Source organism: Passer montanus, unplaced genomic scaffold, assembly GCF_014805655.1.
Source record: "Passer montanus isolate IOZ18808 unplaced genomic scaffold, ASM1480565v1 scaffold10, whole genome shotgun sequence".
In the NCBI taxonomy this organism is placed as follows: Eukaryota; Metazoa; Chordata; class Aves; order Passeriformes; family Passeridae; genus Passer; species Passer montanus.
Window position 1 is genome coordinate 28,600,825 of NW_024356505.1, and position 22,476 is coordinate 28,623,300.

Here is a 22,476-nt window from a genome sequence, read left to right on the forward strand (position 1 = left end):
GTTACCTGTGCAACTTAATGCTTGTACACAAGAGCAAGTAGGAACCTAATTATAATATTAAATATGGTGCTAAAATAGTCACATTTCCATAATTTTTTACACATTAGAGAAATAGTGAGATTAAGAAAATTTAAAACTGACAATGACATGAAAACAAAGGGCTAATCCTGGTTCTGATCTACTGATTATAATAAAATTACCTTAAATATGGCACTTGCACAATGCATCTGGAGCTCTTCGTGTTCACTACTCAGATTTTTCACTAGGTTCTCAATCATGCCTTCTGTTCTTATTGCAAGTCTGTAACTTGGCTAAAAAGATAAACTGCATCTTTTAAAGCCTGCATATTAACAATTAATAGATCACAACAATAATAAAATGCTACAATTATAGGATTTGATATTGAGAAGCCTTGTACTTTATGTAAGCACAAGTCATCATTGCCTTGAAAATACTACTGATGATCTCAGAGGTAAGCAAATACAGACATTCTCTGCAGTGCTCTTCAAATCACCCGTAAACCGAGGTACTGCACTGCCTATCCTGTAGCCACCTGGCTTATGAAGAATGCAGAATATTCTGAAAGGTGTCCAGACTCCCTGCTCAGACCCAAGAAAGCAAAAGATGCGTCAGAATGGGATCAAGACGTACCCACTCACTTCATTGAGAACCAGCAGCCAAAACAACAGATCTATTCCAAAAACAAGGTTAGAAAAACATGTTCTTAGAATTAACATTTTTTAGTGGTATTGTCATCCAAATTTAACCCACAGGCATTGTAATGGGATAATTTTTTAAGTCGGGGAATCATCTGTGTAAGAAATGCATTTAGTGTTCATTCCAAGTTAGGCCATACAAGAAACCCTCAAAAATGACACCTTCTCAATACATACTTACTGAACCTAAAATCTGCCAGGTTTGTGTCTCATGGAACATTCATTAATTTGTGCAATTCAAGGAGCTAATTTTTAACAAAGTGTTTAATAATGTAAAATCTCTTTAAAAATTATGTCTTGTGCCTCAAATTCACCAAGACAAATTATGTATATTATTTTATCTGAAATGCAATACACCTCAAGTTCAAATGAAGATAGAGAATCATAAACAAATAGAATCGTTTAGGTTGGGAAAGACCTTTAAGATCATTGAGTCCAACCATTATCTCAGCACTGCCAAGTCCACCACTAAACTGCATCCCTAAGTGCCATATCTGCACATCTCTTAAGTAACTCCAGGGATGGTGACTCAACCATTCCCCTGGGCAGTCTGTTCCAGTGCTTGACAACTGGTTTGGTGAAGAAATTTTTCCTAATATTCAATCTAAATGTCCTCTGATTCAACCTGAGGTAATTTCCTCTGATCCTATTGCTTGTTACCTGGGAGAAGAGAACAACCCCACCCGACTCCAACTTTCTTTCCGGTAGCTGGAACAAGTGAACAGGTCCCCTCCGAGCCTCCTTCTCTTCAGGCAAAACTCCCCCAGCTCCCTCAGCTGCTCCTCACCAGCCTTGTGCTCCAGACCCTTCCCCAACCCCATTGTCCTTCTCTGGACACACTCCAGCACCTCAATGTTCTTCCTGAACTGAGGGACCCAGAACACAGGATTTGTGCAGTGCCTAGCACAGGAGGATGATCGCTGCCCTGGTCCTGCTGGCCACATTATTGCTGGTAATGCCAGGATGCCAGTGGCGTTTTTGTCCACCTGGGCACACACTGGGTCATGTTCAGCCTCCAGGTATTGTCCTACCATGCAGTTTTCCAGCCACACCTTCCCCAGCCTGCAGCACTGCAGGGGTTGTTGTGACCCAAGTGCAGGACCTGTCGCTTGGCCTTGTCATTTGTACCACCAGCCTTGGCAGATGGATCAAGCCTGTCCAGAGCCCTCTGCAGAGCCTTCCTGCCCTCCAGTGGACTGACACCTTGGCCTTGTTGTCATTTGTACCACTGGCCTTGGCAGATGGATCCACCCTGTCCAGAGCCCTCTGCAGAGCCTTCCTGCCCTCCAGTGGACTGACACTCCCACCCTTGGTGTGCCTGCAAACACTGAGCGTGTTGAGGGTGCCCACAATCCCCTCAACCAGATTCATAAAGATATTAAACAGAACTGTCCCACTAGTGTAATCGCTTCCATGGCTATGGTAAAAATATTTGTATTCAAATTTAAAAACTGAATATACTGAAAGCTGCAAAACGTGCCACAGAAATCTGTGGAAAAATCACATGTATTCATTTCTTCTATTTGCAATGGATCAGACCTGATACACAAGGACACTGTAAACCATTCTGCCCTGCACTGTCTTGGATCTTCTTGGCCACACCTGCAGGTTAGTTTTATAGAATTTAAATGCATTATTTAACCAGAAGACAGCACCTTAGGTTGCCAAATCTGTAGCGTATGATGAAAAAAATAAGAAAAAAGAGAAAGTGATTAAGGCTTTCATTTCACCTTTTTTCTTTCATGTATTACTCCTAGCCTTTTAAATAAAAAACACTTGTTTTTTTACTTCAATCCAAGCTGTGACCTTCTCAAAACCACTTTGATTACATAAAGCATCGACTTCCTGATAGGATAACTGGCCTCATTTAAGTGACTGTAGAATGTAATATTTCCTTTTAGTGGTGAATGTCTTTAATGCTTAGAAATAACTTAGCTGTATGTGTTTACTCACCTCTGAGGCACATTCTTGTAGTGTCCCCACTATTGGGATCAAGATGTTTGCGTGTGAGCATTTGAGCCATCTAGCTAGTAATGGAATGCCACCAGCTTTACGGATTGCTTTCTTGTTTTTGGTGCTTTTGCTGCAGCTCCAGAGTGCCAAAGCTGCACAGCGTACTGTTTCAGTGTCTTTGGCTTGGTATGATGATCCCACCGAAATAGATTCCAACAGCTCAACCTAAAAAAATACCAATTTCTTAATATCTACGGGAAAATTTGATATCATGTTGCTTTCTAATTATGGTAATCAGTACAACTGATCACGTTTACAACACATGGTAATATTTTTTAACAAAAATATGCATATGACAAGGGTACAAATTTTAATGTCTGCTTACCAATCTCTTGATTCCTCCATGTTGCCTTACTGTCTTTCGTGCTCGTTTAAATCTAGCAACATTGGCAATGGTTTCAGCTGCTAAACATTTTAGATTGTTATCTGGAGAGTCCAGTATTTTCACCATGATCTCTAAGCCTCCAAGATCTGCAATTGCATGTCTGATCAATATATTTTGACTAATTTCCTTCAGGATTTTTAATGAACCAGTCTAAATAATGGGAAACGATAGAAGTTAAACATTATTTAGGTATACAAAAACATTAACATTATTTAAAATGCTGGGTTATTTTTTAAATTTATTTAATCAGGAGAAAAGAATAAAACTGAAAGTCAAGTGAGAAATCAATTTTCTTTACACTCTGTGACTTTGAAACTCAAAAAAATATTCTAATAAAAAAGGCATATTCATTGCTCTATTTGACAAAGCTCACTACCTGACATTTAATTTCTTCTGTGTCAAGCAAATTAATTAACACTTCAAGACATCCAGTGTCTTTGATGGCCAGCTGACATGTTTCTTCAGACAGATTGAAATCCCTCATTGAACACAGTGCAATTACAGTGGCTGTTGGATCACCTCCCTAAAATAAAGCAAATAATTAACAAATATGTAAAGCGTGTTTAATATAAAACTCAATCACTTCTAGTCGTGCTAGTAAAACTACTACCAAAGAAGAAACATGTTAGACTATTTTGACTCTATAGTGTTCTTTGACACAAACATAGTAAGAAATGGAATTATTGACAAAGTCTGTAAATGGCATAAATATTCAAATAAGTGAATAGCTCAGGTAGAAAATTATTAACATGGCTTGCTGTGAATAGACCAGATTGAATGTTTTTCTAAACATTCAAGCTCTATTGAATAAGATAAGCTAAGATAAGCTCTATTTCAGTCACTGCCACTAGACTTAAAGAAAAAAATCAAAGAACACAACACAGAAAGTTAAGCCATATGACAGTGGATTCTTTTAAACCTGTAACATAGGTTTTCTGTCAATAAAATCCGGGATGAACCGACCTGCATGGAAACTAGGAGAGCTGAGCTACAGCTGCAACAGAAGCTGGTGAACCTTGCCAGCTGGTACTAATGTGGAAGTTACAACTTAGAGTACCTAGTAAATCAAACTACAGCATCCACCTCCTGCATTCCAGGGAAGTTTTGGCTCCCATCCTGATCTGAGCTGTGCTGCCCAAGCCCATCTCTTTTCTTTTTTAAATGAGAGTTTTGAATCTGTAAAGGATTTTTGGTCAACCCTTTCCAGAGGAAAATGTTCTGCTGAATTGTGGACATCATAATGAAACACAGAATATGACAAAACTGAGTAATGTTTGCTAATATAAAACAGGTAAATCTAACAAAACCAGAACTTCTGAAGCATATTTCTTAAATGTAAACAGAAACAGTATGACGGACACAGTACAAAAGGAATTTAAATTTAACATGCTCTTCAAGTTGTTGTAAATGTAGTAAAGAATCACAAGTGAGAAAATACATCCAAAAAGAATGTGAGAGAACTACTTCATAAAGTTTCAGACCAGTAGTTTACATCAGACAAAACATTTCTGCTGATAAATGAAGTATATATTCATAGTGCTACATAATTTTTACCTACATTTCTTTTAACAACAAATACCACAAAATTTCCCCACAAAAGTGGTTAAATGTAAAAGTAATTTTTAAACATAGTGTCCTAGACAAAGATGTTCCCAATTTTTTTAAAATTGTATTTTTTAATCGTATTTATCATCTTGAATTCAGCAGAATGAAATGTGTCTTGCTTTAATAACATATTTTCATCTCCTTTGAAAAAATGCCCTAGAGTATAAAATAATGTAACAATTTCTCAAATGTTTTCCTAGAGAAATCAGTCTATTCACACTTATAGAATTCTTAATTATTTTTTAAAAAATCCCTACAATATGATTACAAAACTACAGAGAATATTCTGCAGCTCAGAAAAACTAACAGCTCTCCTTTTATGAAATCTGTGGCCTTTTAACAGATTAGACTTTGATACTTACTTTGCTTTGTTTGATAAACAATTTGCAACAGGTGTTTTAAAAGAAAACTTGTCTTTTTATTATTTTACATAACTGTAAGAAGTATATTGCTAACCTGAAAGTCATTTCTCTCCTTCTTAGGACTGCTTCTCCTACAGTGAAGCTGCATTTTTACATAACATAGTAGGCCATAATACCCTTATCTTACATGTACAATGGCTGGCACATGATACCTAACATGGACCAAGTTTTTAAAAAATAAACAACTTTTAGTTTTCTTATAATGAATAAAAAATACAACCGTATATTATATATATATGCATTTTATTTTTTCAGCTTTAAAAATGAACACACCACTCTAAGTGTTTTTAATGTAAAACCACAATAAAATATTTTTCATATGTGCTGAAGCATCAGTTCTACAAAATAAGGAATACTGCTGATGGTTTCAACAATTATTTTTTGTTTCTTGAAGTTATCATTACAGTAAGTCTTGTAGTAGTTACAGCATAGATTTTAACATGCATGGAAATAGTTACCTCTCCATTAAGTTGACATAAAATCTGCATCATGTTGTTATACCATTTGAAATCTGATATGTTGGAAGCAAAATAGATTCTACTGGCAGATCAACAGTCAATTTTAAGGCTTGAAATTAAACACAGATTTATTTTAAAATGTGCCTTTCTTCTATATATCAGTATAACACATACATCCATGAAAATTAACCAGTATCACTGTTACACTATCAGTAAAACATCTTCTTGCACTGAATGTGTAACGTCTCTGTTACAATACTCAAGCTCACTTGTGAGAACTGAGAATTACAGAACTACAGGCAAGATCAAAAAATAATGAAAAGAAAAGAAAAACAGAAGCAAATACAGACACAACCCAAAGTACAGTTACCAAGGAATACACAATTTCAAATCATCACTTTTTTTATTTCTGTAACAATCAAGAGGAAAAATCCTGTTAGCCAATGGCAACATTTCAACAAATGGAACCAAGAAAGCAAAAGCATTAAGGGGTCTTTTTTATGCATTAACCTTTACTGTATTCTCCTCATGGTTACTTAATGTCTCTGACTGCATAGTGAACACTCTGGCTATGCTAAAGACATAACTAGTCAGTAAGTACTTAGATAACAGATGTTTTCACACTAGATGAGCTCAATGGACTCTGCTCCGTGAACTGAGAGAACTGGCTGCTGCCATGATTAGTTTGCAGAACTGTAGGAAGAAATCTGGTGTTAGCAATAGAACACAATGGTGTTATTATCTATCAATATCACTGCATTGCCAAACCAAAAAGCAAACTTTACAGAGAGACTTATAACCAGATTTGTAACCTGTAAGATACAAGAACTCCTCCTTCCTTGGATTGGTACTGCTCAAATTGCTACATTCATTCTAGGTATTCTAGTTCAAAAAAGATACTGGGAAAGTTGATAACGACCAGAGGACGTCAAAATCACAAAATTAAGATCTCCACATAAAAACTGAAGGAACTGGAACTGTTTACTCTGAAGAGCACAATAGGAAGGTAGTTTAAAGAACACTTTAGATGCCCATCATCCCTTCTCCAGGTCCAGATGAGAAATAATGGGGTTTAACAGCATCAGGATTGATCTATACTTGGTAAAAAAAAAAAAAGGACTCAACAAAACCAACTTTAATAGTAAGAATATTTAATTTCTTGAACACATTGCTTACAGCAGTCATGAAATCTCCAGGACAGGAAAGAAAAGGTAGAAAAATATTTGTCCAGAAGACACACAAAGAATTGGTGCTGTTTTGGAGGCAAGCAGATGGAGTCAATGACTTCCTACATTCTGCTCTAGTCCTACTGTCTGTGATTCACTATCATGAAATTACATAAATAATAAATGTTTGGGTATTTATTTATTTTATTTTAAAAAATAATTAACCCATAATAGATACTATGATCATAGATATAGATAATAGATAATAACATATACAGGCTTAAGTTTCAATAGCAGATGTCCAATCCAAATTAAACCATTCCTAGTCAATACAAATCTTTCATTTTTGAACTGATGATGTCAGTTCAGCAGGTTAGGAAAGAAAGATACAAAATTTACTTTAAAGTCAACCCTTTCAACTGTTTTACTCTGAATGGCAATGTCAAAGATGGAGATTTTTACTGTTTAGACCAATGGCTGAAATTTATTTTGCCAGAGTAAAGGTGTATTTTCTCTGTTGTATTAAGTAAATTCTGGATAGGTAGTTAACTGTGCATGTCTGTGATAACAAGCCTAGGGCTAAATAACAGGGGGAATAAATGCTGCTTGTGGGCAATTTTGTCATTCTTCTGTGTAATAGCCCAGTTTTGATTACGAGTATGTATAATCTGAATGGCAATTACAATCTACTTGACAAAATTAAGACCAAACATACCAAGTCAATATATTTTTTTTAAAATACCAAACAAACAAAATAGCATAATGTGATAGCCCAAAAATAGTTGGTGAAAGTACTGTTATGCCAGACTTTTAAAATTAAAATTCATTAATGGAACAAAAAAAACTCCACAGGGAAAAAATTGTTTAGTTGGAATCCCAACCCAAAGCAATATTGTCATTTTTATTAAACAAAAAATCCAAAACAAAGAGTAAAGTTTGAAAGAGAATTCTTAGTTTAAAAGTTTGTGACTTTTTTTTTTGTTGGACTTTACTCTCTTAAATCACAGAGAAAATTTTGTAATTTTCTGCAAGAAAATACTTTAACATCTAAATAAATTTTGATAAAGCTTAATGAAAGACTAAGTACTGCAGTACTCAGTATGTATAAAATTCACAATATGCTTGAGCAAGGCAATTTTTCTATGCTAGTCAATCTCTAAGCACACTGAGTTTTGTCATGGTTTAAATACTAGTTCCAATTTTTCATCTTAGTTTATAAAACATACAAGCTGCAACTTGTTAAGACATGACTTATGGACAAATCTAACTGAGTTATGGAATAATTCCCTGACCCACTTCCTGAATCTTCTGGCATTCTTTAGCTCCAGCCTGGCAGTATGTAAACCATACAGATTAATATAAGTAAAGCCAGTGGAAAATCACAGGCATCACAACATTTCAAAACATTCACACTGGACTACAACAATGCACAGAAGCTGCACTGTTTTAGTTGCAGATTAATACCTTGACCCTGACCCTACACAGTGGCAGAAGTGACATATATGTCATGACCCTGATACAGTGAGGTATTTTAAATGGTCATATTTTATGAAATTGAAAATAAATGAGTTTCCAAACAAAAGGATGTGTATTATTTTCTACATGAACCAGGAGGTTTTGTTAGGCAAGCATTGATTCCTTCTTGAAAACTCTTCCAAGACATGTACCCATTCTGTTAGCTTTCCTTTTCTGATTCACAGAAATTGGATTCTACTACAGAGGAGGCAAGAGTCTAACAGTTCATGTGCAAACATATGAACTTTTACTTCCTTGGACTGGGAATAGCAGAATATTTTCCTAGTAACTTCTTAAACCTCAAACTTGGAAAGAAGTGAAATGGTGACCCCAAAACCACAGAAAACCTGGCCAAGATAATATATAATATCTTAACAGTGCAAGTTTATCTTCTACTCCATTGTGAAATTTTCAGTTTAGGAGTGTATTTCTTCCCCAGATGCATCTGGACAATTTTATAAGAACACTTTATCTGAGGAAAATAAAGCATGTATGTGTTTTAAAAGAACATGTAGAAATTAGAGGCAAATAGAATTGAATGAGAAAGGGTCTAGGATTAAATTCTAAAAAGAAAACATCCTACACAAATAGCACCACTGTTAACAGTAATATAACACTGTAAACACTGACTGGAGACTTGGAGATGAGACATTTGCTGTCCATAACACAGATGTGCTACTGATCTTGTGTGACAGTGTCAGACCTGCCTAAGCAATTCTAACTTTGCCTAGTACTTGGCTCAGAAAGAGAACAAAAGCCTTAATGCTATTACAGCCTTTTTAATTTTAGGTATCCAGCTAACTTAGGAAACCAGTGGATGTGAATCTGAAAAGTTAATGGGGTTGAACTAGGAAGGACTGTTGCCTCTGCAGACTGCTGGACAGCCTGCAACTGTTGAAGCTTCATAAGCACTGAACAGACAGAAGAGGCAGTGTCATTTGAAACTAGCCAAAAAAAATTTTGCAAGGAAAACAAAATTATAGCAATAGTTTATGAAAACCTAAGAGACAGGTGTTCTCTGGAGAAATAAAACAAACTTAGAAGCGGGGCTTAGTGAGAGCATAGGAAAAACAAACATGGGAGAAGACATGGCTGAAGCACAGGCGTGCTTCTGGAATAACAGTGTGTAGAGTGAGCTGTGATTCCATTGAGCCTAGAGCAATGTGGAACACTTCAAAACAACACACAACGTTGTTCTCACTACTTAAAACTCTTGCTACCTTTCAGACACAATCACATCCTAATTATTTAGGAAACATAACAATTTGATTATCTACTTCATGAATATAAAATCTGAAGTCAGACTGAGACAATTGTGGCAATTTACTATTATTTTAAAGGTACTACAGTGTACTACTTATGGTGTCAAAGCCATAGCTCATTAATTTCATTACCTGCTTTCATCATAGACTACAACCCTGCAGAAAGAGCAGAATCACACTTATTTTACATTCTTTTCCTCAGTCCTTTATTTTTCATCTACCATTTCTTCTTTCTCCTTTTTTACTGAATTAAACTAAATTTTACTGAATTCTGTTTACCTTTTTTCTTTTTTTCTAGATTGTCTTTCATCTCATCAGCTATGAAACTCTAAGGAATGTGTGACCCTGTGAACATTAATTAAACCTTCACTACACAGAAATTCATCAGAGTTGGTATTGGTGTTAATGGTCAAAATTCAACTGGTTGTTATGAATTTTATATGTCTCTTGGGATGAAGAATGATTGCATGGTATTTTGAACAGGGAGCTATTCCAATGCTTCAAAGTTGCCAATTATAATAATAATTTGAGAGTTCACCATTTGCCAAATATTTCCTACCTAGTAAAGTTATCATAAAAATATTTCTTTTTCATGATCAGCACTATCAAGGTTGTTAGGAAATACATATCTTAACTATAAATTGAATTTTTCACATATTTTTGTTTCCTTTTTTCCCCCCAGTAATCACATTCTTTACTGAATTTTAAGATAAAATCTTGGCTAATACTGGAAGATGAGAGTAAGGGATATTCATGAACAGTAGAGAAGAGTGATATGAAGGCTGACAGATTTGCCAAGGGTGATGGGGGAGCCAAACCTGCTAGTGTTTCATGTGCCATGAAACACTAGCAGGTGGCACATGATTATGTCACATACATTTGGTATCTTCTGAGAAATAACAGTCTTAGCCAAACTAAAGCAAAGTTTATTTTTCATCTTTACCTCTTCATCCAACTGAAAATCTCCTTCAGATTACCCCACCATACACTTTTATAAGGGAGGGAAAAGATTTGTTGGCAGACACTTTACTAAATAAGGTGAGCTGGTCAAAGTGGTCAGTCCTGAAAAGGGGCCTTACACAAAGTTACTACATGTACAAAAATATTTTACATGCACTTACATATGCTTATTATGTATTTACTAGCTAAAACATAATCTCGTGTAAGTCTTGCCAATAAGATTTTTATAAAGAAAAAACATTTCATTCTTGTTCACAGATTGTAGAGAAAGCTTTGATGTGCAATATATGTCCTACACAGATTAGGGACTTTTACTCCTCTATTAGATCCTAACTTTTGTATCCATCACACACACAGGGCCAGATTTCAAGACTATGGGAACATCCATAAACAACAGAGACTTTAGGCTTTTCACTTTAAACAATTAGTATTTGAAGACCTATTGTATTCCTTAGGGTGGGATGTTCATGTCTTTTTCTGTGGTCCTGCACATTAGAATAAAATAGAATTACTTTTCTGCAAATCCCAAAATGCAATTGATTTCTTAATAAACGGCTCATGAAACTGATTCAAATTTTTATAATGAGCACTAGTATAATCTTAATAATATGGAAACTTTCCAATACCATTAGAGTTATACTTTTTCATGATGCAGTTCAAAAATACTGTCCTTTATTGCTGTAAATTTTGAGAAAAATCTACAAGCCACATCAATGGCTTCACAAGCGCCATAAATTTATAAATGGCTCTCATAAAAGAGTTGCTGTATACATCAGCTGCTAAACCACACAATTCTCATTTGCACATGGGCACCTGGGAGCTGCTGCTCAATGCCACTCTCAGGGAACATCCTCCCTGGCTCCTGTGCAGTGCCACAGCCTTTCTCCAACTCCTGGGCCTGGCACAGGGCACAAACAGCTATGGAGAGACAGCAGATTTGTCCATCTCTGAATCCAAAGTAGAAAAGAAACACAATGCTGTTCTGGGAATGAGGTCTTTTGCACTGGAGAAATTCCAAACAGATATGAAATTAAAGAATATATTACATGAAGTGTGAGATTTGACTGGTTTCACAAGCATAATCCTGAAATATAGCCAAAAGTAGAATGACTTTCCACATAAGAAACTGAAGGATGAATTTTGTAACTGACATGGTCCTGCAGAACTCTATTCATCCTCATTCTGGCATAGGTGTACCACAGGGAACCAAGGTCAAACAGCACAAGGGCTTAAGGGATTAAATATGAATGGGTGAATTGGGCTGGTGACTGTGCCATTATTCCTGGCCAGCCCAATTCACCCATTAACATCTAAGTTTTATCATAAAACTGGCAATAGTCAGTGCTCAACTGTGGGCAGCACAAAGCCCAGCTCTCACCCTTTTGTTTTTCTTTTTTTAATCCAGTGAACAGCCCCAGATCTGCCACAAAGAAGGCTCTCCATTTCTACCTGATGTTCCCCATTTCTAGTTAAATGATAATTGACAAACATGACCCCTTCATCCTACTCCCAAAATTTTTCAGATGTAAAATACGGTACTCCCTCTAGAAATTCAATTCTTCAGAAGCACCAGTTTAATAAATAATGTCAAATCTGAAGGAGGCTGGGCGAATCTCACTGTTACAAACATCAACAGAGCACCTCATTCCCATTTTATCTACTCTGGCCCCAAAGGATGTCTAACACAAGGCCATCACCAAGCTCATTGATCTATTTTGCTGCTCATTGTTAAGTTGATGGGGAGGCATGGCAGGAACACACATGGCAGGAACACACATGCTCCACCTCCTGCTTCATAGCTCTGGGAAGCTTGAAGGTAGGACAAGGAGCCAGACCACAGAAGCAGCTGCTTCCCAGCGGAACAATTCCAACATGGATACTCTTTCCCAGAAAGGAAAGGGAGTGGAGAAGGGCAAAAAGTCAGAAGGGAATTTCCCCAGCACTGGAATTTTCTCTCCATGAAGAGGAATCCAATACAGAGCCTACAGGCACAACTCACAGGATCTTGCAGGTTTGCGTTATACAAATAGCAACCATCTTTTTAACATTTAATGACAATCTAACATTATATAAAAACTAGGTATCTTTCAGGTTTTAAGGGAGTTTCTTGTCTGCAAATTGATATTTTATAGTCTTGCTATTGTGATTCCCATGAACTTAAACAAACATTAGAAAAGTCATTGCATCTACAAATTATTGCATTTTCTTGGTATCTCGATCAACTATTCTTTAAGGCATTTTATTAATTTTTTCAGATGGGCAAACAACACAAGCCCTTTGAAATTTGTGCTTCTATATAAATAAGCTTGTAGATACTTAAATAACACAGTCATAAATTTATTTTCTCTTACGTTGCATGTGTCATGAACACTTGCCTACATGAACAACAAGAATGCCAAAAAATCTCCCAAGTCTGGCCAGAAGTGCAGTATTTATACTTGAATTAAAATGAATTCCATGTGCAAGCTAAAGTAGCACTCCATCAATAAAACATTTCAACCACTGTCTGTGGTATGGCACTGAGGCATCTCTTTTCAGCTTTATCTGACACTAGGGAGTTCTTGCTTTATGCAGCTAAGAATGAACATGGAACTATTTTCACAGAACTATTTTATCTTCAAATACTTATTTTAATTTATATCTGACTTAAAGAACTGGAAGACTCAGGTGTGCATGAATATGTAAAGAAGTATATATTTGAATTTTCACAACACTTTTTTGTATTATTGAAGTTTATATTATAAACTTTTAATGAGTACTCACTGTCTGATCAAAAATGCTGTCCTGTCATTTCCTAGTTCTAAAACATTATATTTTTTTTGTTGTTGACAGCTGGAATAGAGTCAATTTCTAAAACAGAGGTGCCTGAAGAATACACCTTCTTATTTGTCATTCTTACTCTTCTTTCAGAATGGTTTTATGCAAATGGAGACATGAATTTCAATACTAATTTAAGTTCAGTACTATAATCTAAACCCAACTATATGAAGGATCTAGAGAGGAAAGGGAGTTTGAGAATTAAGTAATCAGGAGAGAAAAGTCTTGCCTGTAAAGAGGGTGGTACATAAGTGGGCCAATTAAAAGATAAATGGGAATTCATCAACAGTAATGAATTTCAAGTATCTTCTCCAGAAGGATTTTGGGTCTTTACTAAAAAGTAACATGGTTGTTTCTTTGAGCTCTCAGAAGAGTACCAAGTTGCTTCATAACACAGAGAGAAGCAAGCTATTAGCAAAATGAAAGGTTTGAAAACATCCTGTTGAACTGTAATTACACGTGAGTAGGAAGAATTCTATAATGCAAAATGTGTACATGCTGTGTTCAGCATCAGGAATAGCTGAGCAAGTCACATGCTCAAAGTTACATTTGCAAAGGGTTATATTGCCATAGTCAAAATGACAAAAATACAGAGGTCCAACCTGGAAAAGATAAATGTAGACAGGCTTGTATTATCCATGTTTGTCTGTCACTTTGCCAGGTCCACTAGCAAGGCCCCACAACATGAACTGAAAACAAGCAGTGTGAGTACTCCTCTACACTGAGTTACTCTTCTACAATACTTAAAAGGATTGTGAGGAGCCAAAACTTTGCTTATTCCTCACAAGTAATTAACTGTAAAATCATACGATCATAAAGGTTGGAAAAAATCTTCAAGATCTTCAAGTCCAACCTTTGACTGAGTACTGCCACGTCAACTAAACCACAGTACCAAGGGCCACATCCAGTCATTCCTTGAACATTCCCCAGATGGTGACTCCACTGTTGTGGTAACTTCCCTGGGCAGCCCGTTACAATGCTTAACCACCCTTTCAGTGAAAAATTCTTCCTGATGTGCAGCCTGAACCTCCCCTGGCACATCCTGAGGCCATGTCCTCTTGTCCCATCTCAAGTTGCCTGGGAGAAGAGGCTGACCCCCACCTGGCTACAACCTCATTTCATCCAGTTGGAAGATAAGATCACCCCTGAGTCTCCTTCTCTCCAGGATAAACGAGCCCAGCTCCCTCAGCTGCTCCTCATATGACTTGCTCTTTCTGCTGCACCAAAAGCCAACACCATCATTTTATCTGTCGGATGTGTATTCTTTGTAGTTGCACTCAAAAAAACAAATAAGCCAGTGCTTTTATTAGCAACTTAACAGAACATAAATTCCAGTACGAACTTGTAAAAGAACTTCTCCTGAGGGAAAAACATAATTAGAGTTTTCCAGAATAGTACAGGGTTGTTGGGGTTTTGATCTGTTTCAGACTTAGTCAGAATTCTAACTATCTACATTTATAGGTTCCAAAAGATTTTCAACAAGTCTGTGTAAAAACGTTTTCTTGGTTTGTTTTAGAAGATGCCTGTTTATCATACATTTTCCTGTCCACTAAAGCATCTATCCAGACACAAGACCATGTTAGAATTATTTCAGACATGCATTAATCACAGTTGATGAAAGACACTAGGCAACTATTCAGTTTTAATAAAAACTCTTGAAAGTTATTATCCACATAAAGAAATCTCTTGGAAAGTTTCATACAAAAAGCAAAATAGAAACCCAATAATTAATAAAGAGATTATGCCATCTTACGTTTTAAATAACACTGAACAGATGGTTTAATCTAAAGGGCTATATAAGCCAAAAATAGCAGATTAAAAAGAAAGTGCGTGATAGGAAAGTCCACAGTTCCAGGATTTGAAAATACTACACCACAGGGCTTTACTAAAGTATAATGAAAGAGGAAAGGATAAGGAACTGGTCTGGTCTCCTCAAATGTAACCTTTAAACTTTTTATATAATTTATCAGTGCTTACTTACTTTTACATATTTTGCAAGTTTTTGAATTCCCCAGTATTCTGCTGACAAATCAGTGCTTCCTTCCTGACGACGTATAGGCTGTTCATCTTCATCAGCCTCTGAGGAACTTTCACTAACATCTTCAAGGCTGCTGGAGGCTTTACTAAAAATAAATAAACAGAATCACCAATTTCAAATAGCTGTAGACTATAATATGGACAAGCATATTTCAAACAGGTATGACAACACTGCCTAATAAATAAAAAAATGCAACTAACATTACCAAATGGTAGGTATAGTGATAATTACTGTAGATAGGGAAAATAAAAATTACAAAATTGAGGAAGGAAAAATAAGTCACCCATACCATTTTGAAGTTTCTTGAATTTTAACCGTTTTAGATTTGCCACTGGCTTTCTTTTTTGTATTCAGAGGTACAGTTCTCCTTTTCCCTTCTGCTTCAGAGTATTTTTTTGGAACCTTGTCACTGGATTGGGGTTTATTAAAAAAAAAAAAGAACACAGAAATTATTTTTTGTAGTATGTTCTTCAGCATACTGTGATTCAGAGAACTCCTGATTGTCCATGCATTAACAGTTTTGAATGGATGAAGAGTTCCATAAATGCCACTGGTTGTTTTTTGAACTCACATAAACAAATGAATTTACTGTATTCTGGCAAAGAATGTGAGTGCTTAGCTATGTGGCATATGAAGACATCTCTCCCTTTATTCTGAACTGATCTCACTGGCTTGTTTTCATTTGATGCCCTTATTTTTGTCCTAGAACAGACAGTGACTATCTGTTTCCTATTTACCATCCCTAGACATGTATCTTTCTGTATCTTTCTTCTTCTCCACTAGTCATCTTATTTCCAGGCAGTTTTGTCTGCCTAGTTCTTCCACACACTTAGATGTTCCACAGCTTTGATCATGCTGAATACAACATATATTACTTTCCTCATATTCCAAAAAAATCCTCGTTCTAATTGGCCACAATCTCTGGTGCTTTTTTTGTCCCAAAATTACAATTCTGTGAATGCAAAATGTCTTTCTGAGCCTGAGCCAGTCACTCTATCACAGTCACAAGAAAAAAAAAGAGAATATTACTTATGATTGCAGTCAATTTCACTACATCAAGACTTCATCAATAACTGTGGAAAAAGGTTAGCTCTTGCTCTGGAAAGCCAATTTCTTTCTAACTGATAACCATAAGTCACATCCAAAATCTCTTAAAATATTTCTTGCAACTTATTAAATTGGTAGATTTGAAAAAGATACTATTTTTTGTAGGATGACATTGAAAGGCTTTTCTGCAGATATTCTTCTTCCTCCACTTACATAAAATCAGGAAACATGAAATCAAAACAGAGTACTGATTTCAGAAGACAAATCCAACAACATACAATATATACACACTCCATTTCGGGTGTTCAAACTTTGAGATAATCTCATCAGTGAATATCATTGCTAAGCAGAGCTAGAGAAGTAGCTCATGTAATATGAAATCAAGTGGCAGTAACAAGAGTCATTCTGATTTTCCATTCAGGACCTCTTTCACCTCACTCAGAAAGTGTGGTTTAGATCAGGTTTTCTAATCAGTCTTGCTTTAAAAGGCATTTTACACCAAAAAACATGATGGTATCACAGTCCTGGAGAACCAGTACTGCAGATGGTTGCAAGTTCCTCCCCTGCCTTGCTGTGGAAATGTCATAACAACATCAAAGTTGTCACGACAGAAAAAATCTAAGAATTCTCTTTGGTAGTCTAAACTCTCTCCTTGGAAATTAACATGTAGTAAGCTTTGTTTTATTCCTCCTAAGTTAAGATAATAATGGAAACCTGTAACACGCATCCCTACCATTAGCACAGTTTAGATAGATCTATAGGCAAATTCAATTTTAAAGAAAATTACTTATCTTTGGGAAGCAGAAAGCCCACTGCTCTTCCACTTCATATATGGTTTTAACCTATGGCCAGTGGGTCCTGCTGAAGAACTTTTCCCTTTCTCACATTCAGTCTTTTCTGTAAGATCATGAAGGCTCTTTGATTGGCCAGAAATCTCAGCACCTTCCACATGTTGATAATTCTTCTCGTGTGCTGGTTCTTTAGAAAAATTATGTTCCTAATAAAAAGAGACATGGTTTGCCACTCATATTGCTATGTGAATAACGAATATTAAAACAGTAAGTTACAAGCAAAATTCTAGGACTCTGTGCTTAAAATTGCATGCATTAAACATAGAATAAGATTCTAAGCACAAAATTACATTGTCTTTAAAAGAACAAAACATTAATTTGAAAAGCAGCAGTTGTCATGTGCAAGCTGAAGTTTTTTTAAGTAAATCAAGTTGATAAATTTGGAATTTCAGGAACATTCTTGAATATTTGGTGTTTGACTTTTATATGTCAAAAATCTGTGACACAAGCACTTTTATAGAACCTAGATTCAAATGAGTTTTAAGGTTTAGACATGCAAAGTCAGCCTTCTGCTTTCAATGGATCATTTACATAAAAACCATTTCCCTGCATAAAGGATTTACAAAAAATTCCCACAAAAAAAGTAATGGACATAAAACTTAAAATAGACTATCATAAACTGCTAGACTTCAGTTCCAAGTAATTTAATTTGATATAGTTTAGAATTAATATAAACACATTCCATTTAATTTTTTTCATCTTCTGTCTCTCAGGACAAAACACTGTTGAACAAGTCACATACAAGAATGGAGCTGAGTGGCACCTACCAATCCTTCAGCTGTCAGTGTCTGGTACCATGGCTAATCAATAAGATACAGAACAGAAAGGACTCTTGTCAACTCTTGTTCTCTATTGGAACACACTCAATTTTTACAGGAAAGTCAACATATGATCGTTACTTATTATTATTATTATTGTTATTGCAGCTGTCAGTGCCAGATAGGTGAAGACATTCCTGTGTGCCTGATTCAAGGCAGTTTTAAGGAGACTGTCACAGCAGGGTCTGTTTTCCACTGGACCCTGATGAGAATCGGCTGTTGAAGCCTTGCCAACGCAAGTGTCTCATTCCAAACTAACTCATGCTAATGCTCTCATTCTGAAAATGTACTCTAGACAAGACAATTTAGCACATGATAAACTAGATAAATCACAGGGGAGTTGGTGCTGCAGCTTGATCAGTTAAGCATACTTTTACAAGTATGTTTGCTACGGCACTATATGCCAACACAGCAATTCTGAATGTTAGCTTAAACAAGGCCAGGCAGATATTATAAAAGTTAATTGGTTTTGCAATATATTTGTATGTAATGAGCTTTTTGAAGCTCTCGTCTCCTGAGAATATAAATCAAAACTATTTCCACTCATATTTTACTTCATTTAGACAAACTTGGAAATACAGTTCTTCTCTGCATTTCATAGTTCTAGAGCAGAGAAGATTTTTCCTCAGATACAAATGCTCTGCAACTCTAGGATATTAACTTGTTTAAATTCCAGTCGTAGAAAGCAGAATGTACTACACCAGCTCTTCAGCAATTCAAGATGATATGAAATTCCAAAACCATTAAAAAGGTATAATGTATACTCTTCTGCATAAACTTATTTACACAGCCAGGGAATGATGAGTGTGTGATTTACATGAAAATTGAAGGAAAGCAGGGTAAGTTCTGTTTATTTGCTCTAATTTAATAAGTGTGACTTATTAAGGGTAACTTTAAAAGCTACAATATATTCATAAGGGCAGAAAACTAGTAAATAAAGGCATGTTATCATCAACAGTAACATTATTCTATATTAACATTTAGGATTAGATCTGAAAAAATAGTAAAATGTTACCATATTTTCATTTACAAATGAAGCTAAATCAATTCAAATAAATTAAGCCAATGTCTAAAAACATTCATATGTTGTCCTATTTATGAAGTGTAAACCAATACGTAGGCATAACATTAAAAAAATACTTACCTATGAGATAAATAAAGAATTTGGAACTTAATACATTTTCCAACAGAACAACTCACAATTCTAACTCCAATACTGTTAATATGAGCTACTGTATAAATGTTCTGTTCTTTCAAAACTTTCAAATATCTGTATCTCAAAAAAATAGGTATCAGCCCGGCATCCCAGAAAATCAGCACTAGAGGATAAGGAAATTTTTCTGTTAATTACTTCCTTCTTGCAATAATTAAAATTGCATATAAATAACCACAATGAAACTCTTAACAGGTTTTGGCCTGTGACGAATTTTACCTTCAAGTAATCCACTAAAACCACACTAGAAATCTAAAAAAAAATTAGTTTTATCAGGAACAAGGAAACAACTAAAATTGTACTGGTACTATGTGATTCTAGCTAGTATAGAGCTCTAACTAAAAACCAAAACACTTGCATTTTGCAGTCCCTGAATCAAGATAAAGTGTGTAAACTCGACACTTAACTCTCAGCTCTGATATTTAAATCAGGCAGTTCTCATAAGAAAGTTGGACAATAATTTATGTTTGGGTTACAAAGAATAAAAATAAAAATTTAAGTGGTTTTCTTCACAGAAAAATACTGTAATAAAAAGCTGACCTTTTCCATACAGATATCACATTTTCCTGCTTTAACATTTCCACTGCTCCATAAAGAACAAGACCAGAAGACAGACAAAACATTTCATGCAAAACTAGAAGCTGACCTCACATGTTGGATCAAACCCCACCAAAAAGTATGACACAGCAACACATGAAATGGTGCACTACTTGCTATTTACAAAAAAAAACCAAAAAAATCTTTAAAACTGAAGCAAATAATAACTTAAAAAGCACTCCATCTTTAAAATTCTTCATTTAATCATAGATTTATCTTTGATAAAGAACATAAATGTTCAGCCAGATTTACAATGTAATTCTTACCAATGTACATTTGCACAAAGAAGTACACCAAGTATCAATAAATACATACCTGTTTAGCCATATTTTCTACAAATCTAGGTGATCTCCCCCTTAAAAATGTGACTATGTCTTTATATAGATCACTTTTTCTTTCATAGACAATATCTTTACCCTTTAGCTGACCCTTAAAAAAAAGAATACATTTAAAATTGTTAATAGTTATGCCTTACACAGGTGATTTAATCTGCATTATAAAATAATGCAAAAGAGCACCAAGGTCATATTGTAATGAATTAGATAAAGGAAATATGCTCAGCAAAGTTGACTAAACTTCAAAAATACTTCTTAAAGACGCGTGGGTCATCTCCATGGACCCCAACAGATGATCAAGATCTTACACAGGATTTTGCAGGCAATAGCCATCAGTTAATTGTACCCTGTGTAGTTCCCCTGAAAAGAATTTATGGTTTATGGGAAACAATCAAGTAAATATGAGCTTCGCATGCAGGATGGCAGATGTCTAAAAGGCACAGAAAATAACATGACCTGGCTGCCTGAGCTTTATGAGCTTCATCTATTAAAAAATGTGCCAAGTCATAATTTCCCTGGCTTTTTAAACTCTTAGGAAATAAATTTGTGGAGTTATGCCTGACGGACACCAGTCTCTCTTCAAAATAAATGTAAGAGCTCTGGTCCCTACTTAACACATGTAAGGGTCTAAACAAAACCCACCCAAGAGGAAGAAGGGAGCCAAAATGAAAAGAAGGAGAAAAGAGAGCAGTAATTTCTAAAAAGCTTCTTCTGAAAGAAGAAGGAACTGCTTATCATTTATAAAAAGACCAAAGCAAGCTCTACTAGCCCCACAGTAACACAGTGCCTCAGATCAAGAGCAATGAGGCACTAGAGAGGCACCACACAGGTACCCACAGGACCTATAAACAGGAAAGTGTGAAGAACTGTTACTTAAAGACTAATCAAACAGTGCTAGCAGCAACCGAGCTCTCAAATGGTCAAATATGCTGTGATCTGAAATAAACCTATCTAGGAACGAATAGATTCTTTAAACTCATTTAAATCCCTGAAGAGGGGAAGGGGGACTTGATGAAGATAACTTGCAAATTTTAAAGAAATGGGGAAATCAGGTGCAAACACTGATTATTTCATCTTAATTCCCGTTACTATTAGAAATTACGGCAGCCGACAGCAGGAGGCCTCTGTTGAGGCTGTAGCAGAAGGATCCTCCTGCTAAAAGCCCCCTGTGCAGGAAGACAGACGCGGCCCCCATGGCCCCCGGGGCTGTAGCAAAAGGATCCTCCTGCTAAAAGCCCCCTGTGCAGGAAGACAGACGCGACCCCCATGGCCTCCGAGGCTGTAGCAGAAGGATCCTCCTGCTAAAAGCGCCCTGTGCAGGCGGACACACGCGGCCCCCAGCCCCTCAGCGCTGTCCCGAATGGCGGACGCGGGAGCAGCCCCGCCCGCCCAGCCCGGGGAGGCCGAGGGCCTCGCCAGGGCCGCCCGAGCGCGGCGGGCCCAGGGCGGGCTCGGCCGTGTGGGGAGCGCGGGGCAGGGTCTGGGGTGGGAGCGGGAGGGAGCCGGGGGCCCGGAGCAGGGCCACAGCGGAGCCCGGGGGTCGCACGCAGCCCGGCCGACGTTCGGCCCTCACCTCGCCCCGGGGCAGCCGCGCCGCGCCCCGCCATGGCCGGCGGCGTTGCCGTGGGGACGGGCCGGCGTTACCGGGACTGCGGGAGCAGCCGCGGCCCCGGCCGGCATTCCTCGTCGGAAGGGAAGGGGAGCGACATTTGAACTCGTCAAGCGGGCTGTGTGCCCTCGGTGTAGAGTTAAATAATGCACTAGCTAGAGTTACCTTGCACCAGAGGTTAAGGGAAGAGCACCGAACGGTTTTTAGCTTGAATTTTAGCCAGTACGGCTTAAACCTTTCCCTGGCTGCCAGCGGTTACAGGAATACAGCTTCAATTAATAAAGGTTAAGATTGACCACTTCTAGTTCTTGAGGCAGCGTGACAGATCATGCTTGAAACGCTTATTGTTAAAGGAAATGTAATGTATAATTTGTGTTTGTTGAAGGAAGTGAAGGAAATAGGTAGCAGCGCTAGTGAATAAACTCCTTTCACATACTGAGGACAACACAGCTCTGTGCATGCACAAACAGATGGCCCCAAACACAGAATTTCTATTATCAATCCATATGTTGTTGAATGAGCCATCGCTCTGGATAAATTTTTGCTACAAAGTTCCTACTGAACTCATCATGCACTGTCTCTTCTTTCATACCACTGAGCCAAAAATAATTATATTCTCTGACTTCCCTACCTCTCCAGTTCTGCTATT

The 22,476-nt window shown here is 36.8% G+C and overlaps 1 protein-coding gene across 1 annotated transcript in view; it reads right to left on the minus strand.

The window, feature by feature from the left end:
• Nucleotides 1-20,411, minus strand: part of ODAD2 (outer dynein arm docking complex subunit 2) — a 66,610-nt gene extending 46,199 nt beyond the window's left edge. The window contains exons 1-8 of the mRNA XM_039709809.1: nt 20,199-20,411; nt 17,196-17,401; nt 15,647-15,778; nt 15,301-15,442; nt 3,491-3,637; nt 3,055-3,264; nt 2,670-2,894; nt 201-311 (exon numbers count right to left, since the gene is read on the minus strand). Coding sequence (XP_039565743.1) covers nt 201-311; nt 2,670-2,894; nt 3,055-3,264; nt 3,491-3,637; nt 15,301-15,442; nt 15,647-15,778; nt 17,196-17,401; nt 20,199-20,210 — 1,185 coding nt within the window. The 5' untranslated portion in view covers nt 20,211-20,411. The remainder of the gene's footprint in view (nt 1-200; nt 312-2,669; nt 2,895-3,054; nt 3,265-3,490; nt 3,638-15,300; nt 15,443-15,646; nt 15,779-17,195; nt 17,402-20,198) is intronic.
• Between the last annotated feature and the right edge of the window lie 2,065 nt (nt 20,412-22,476).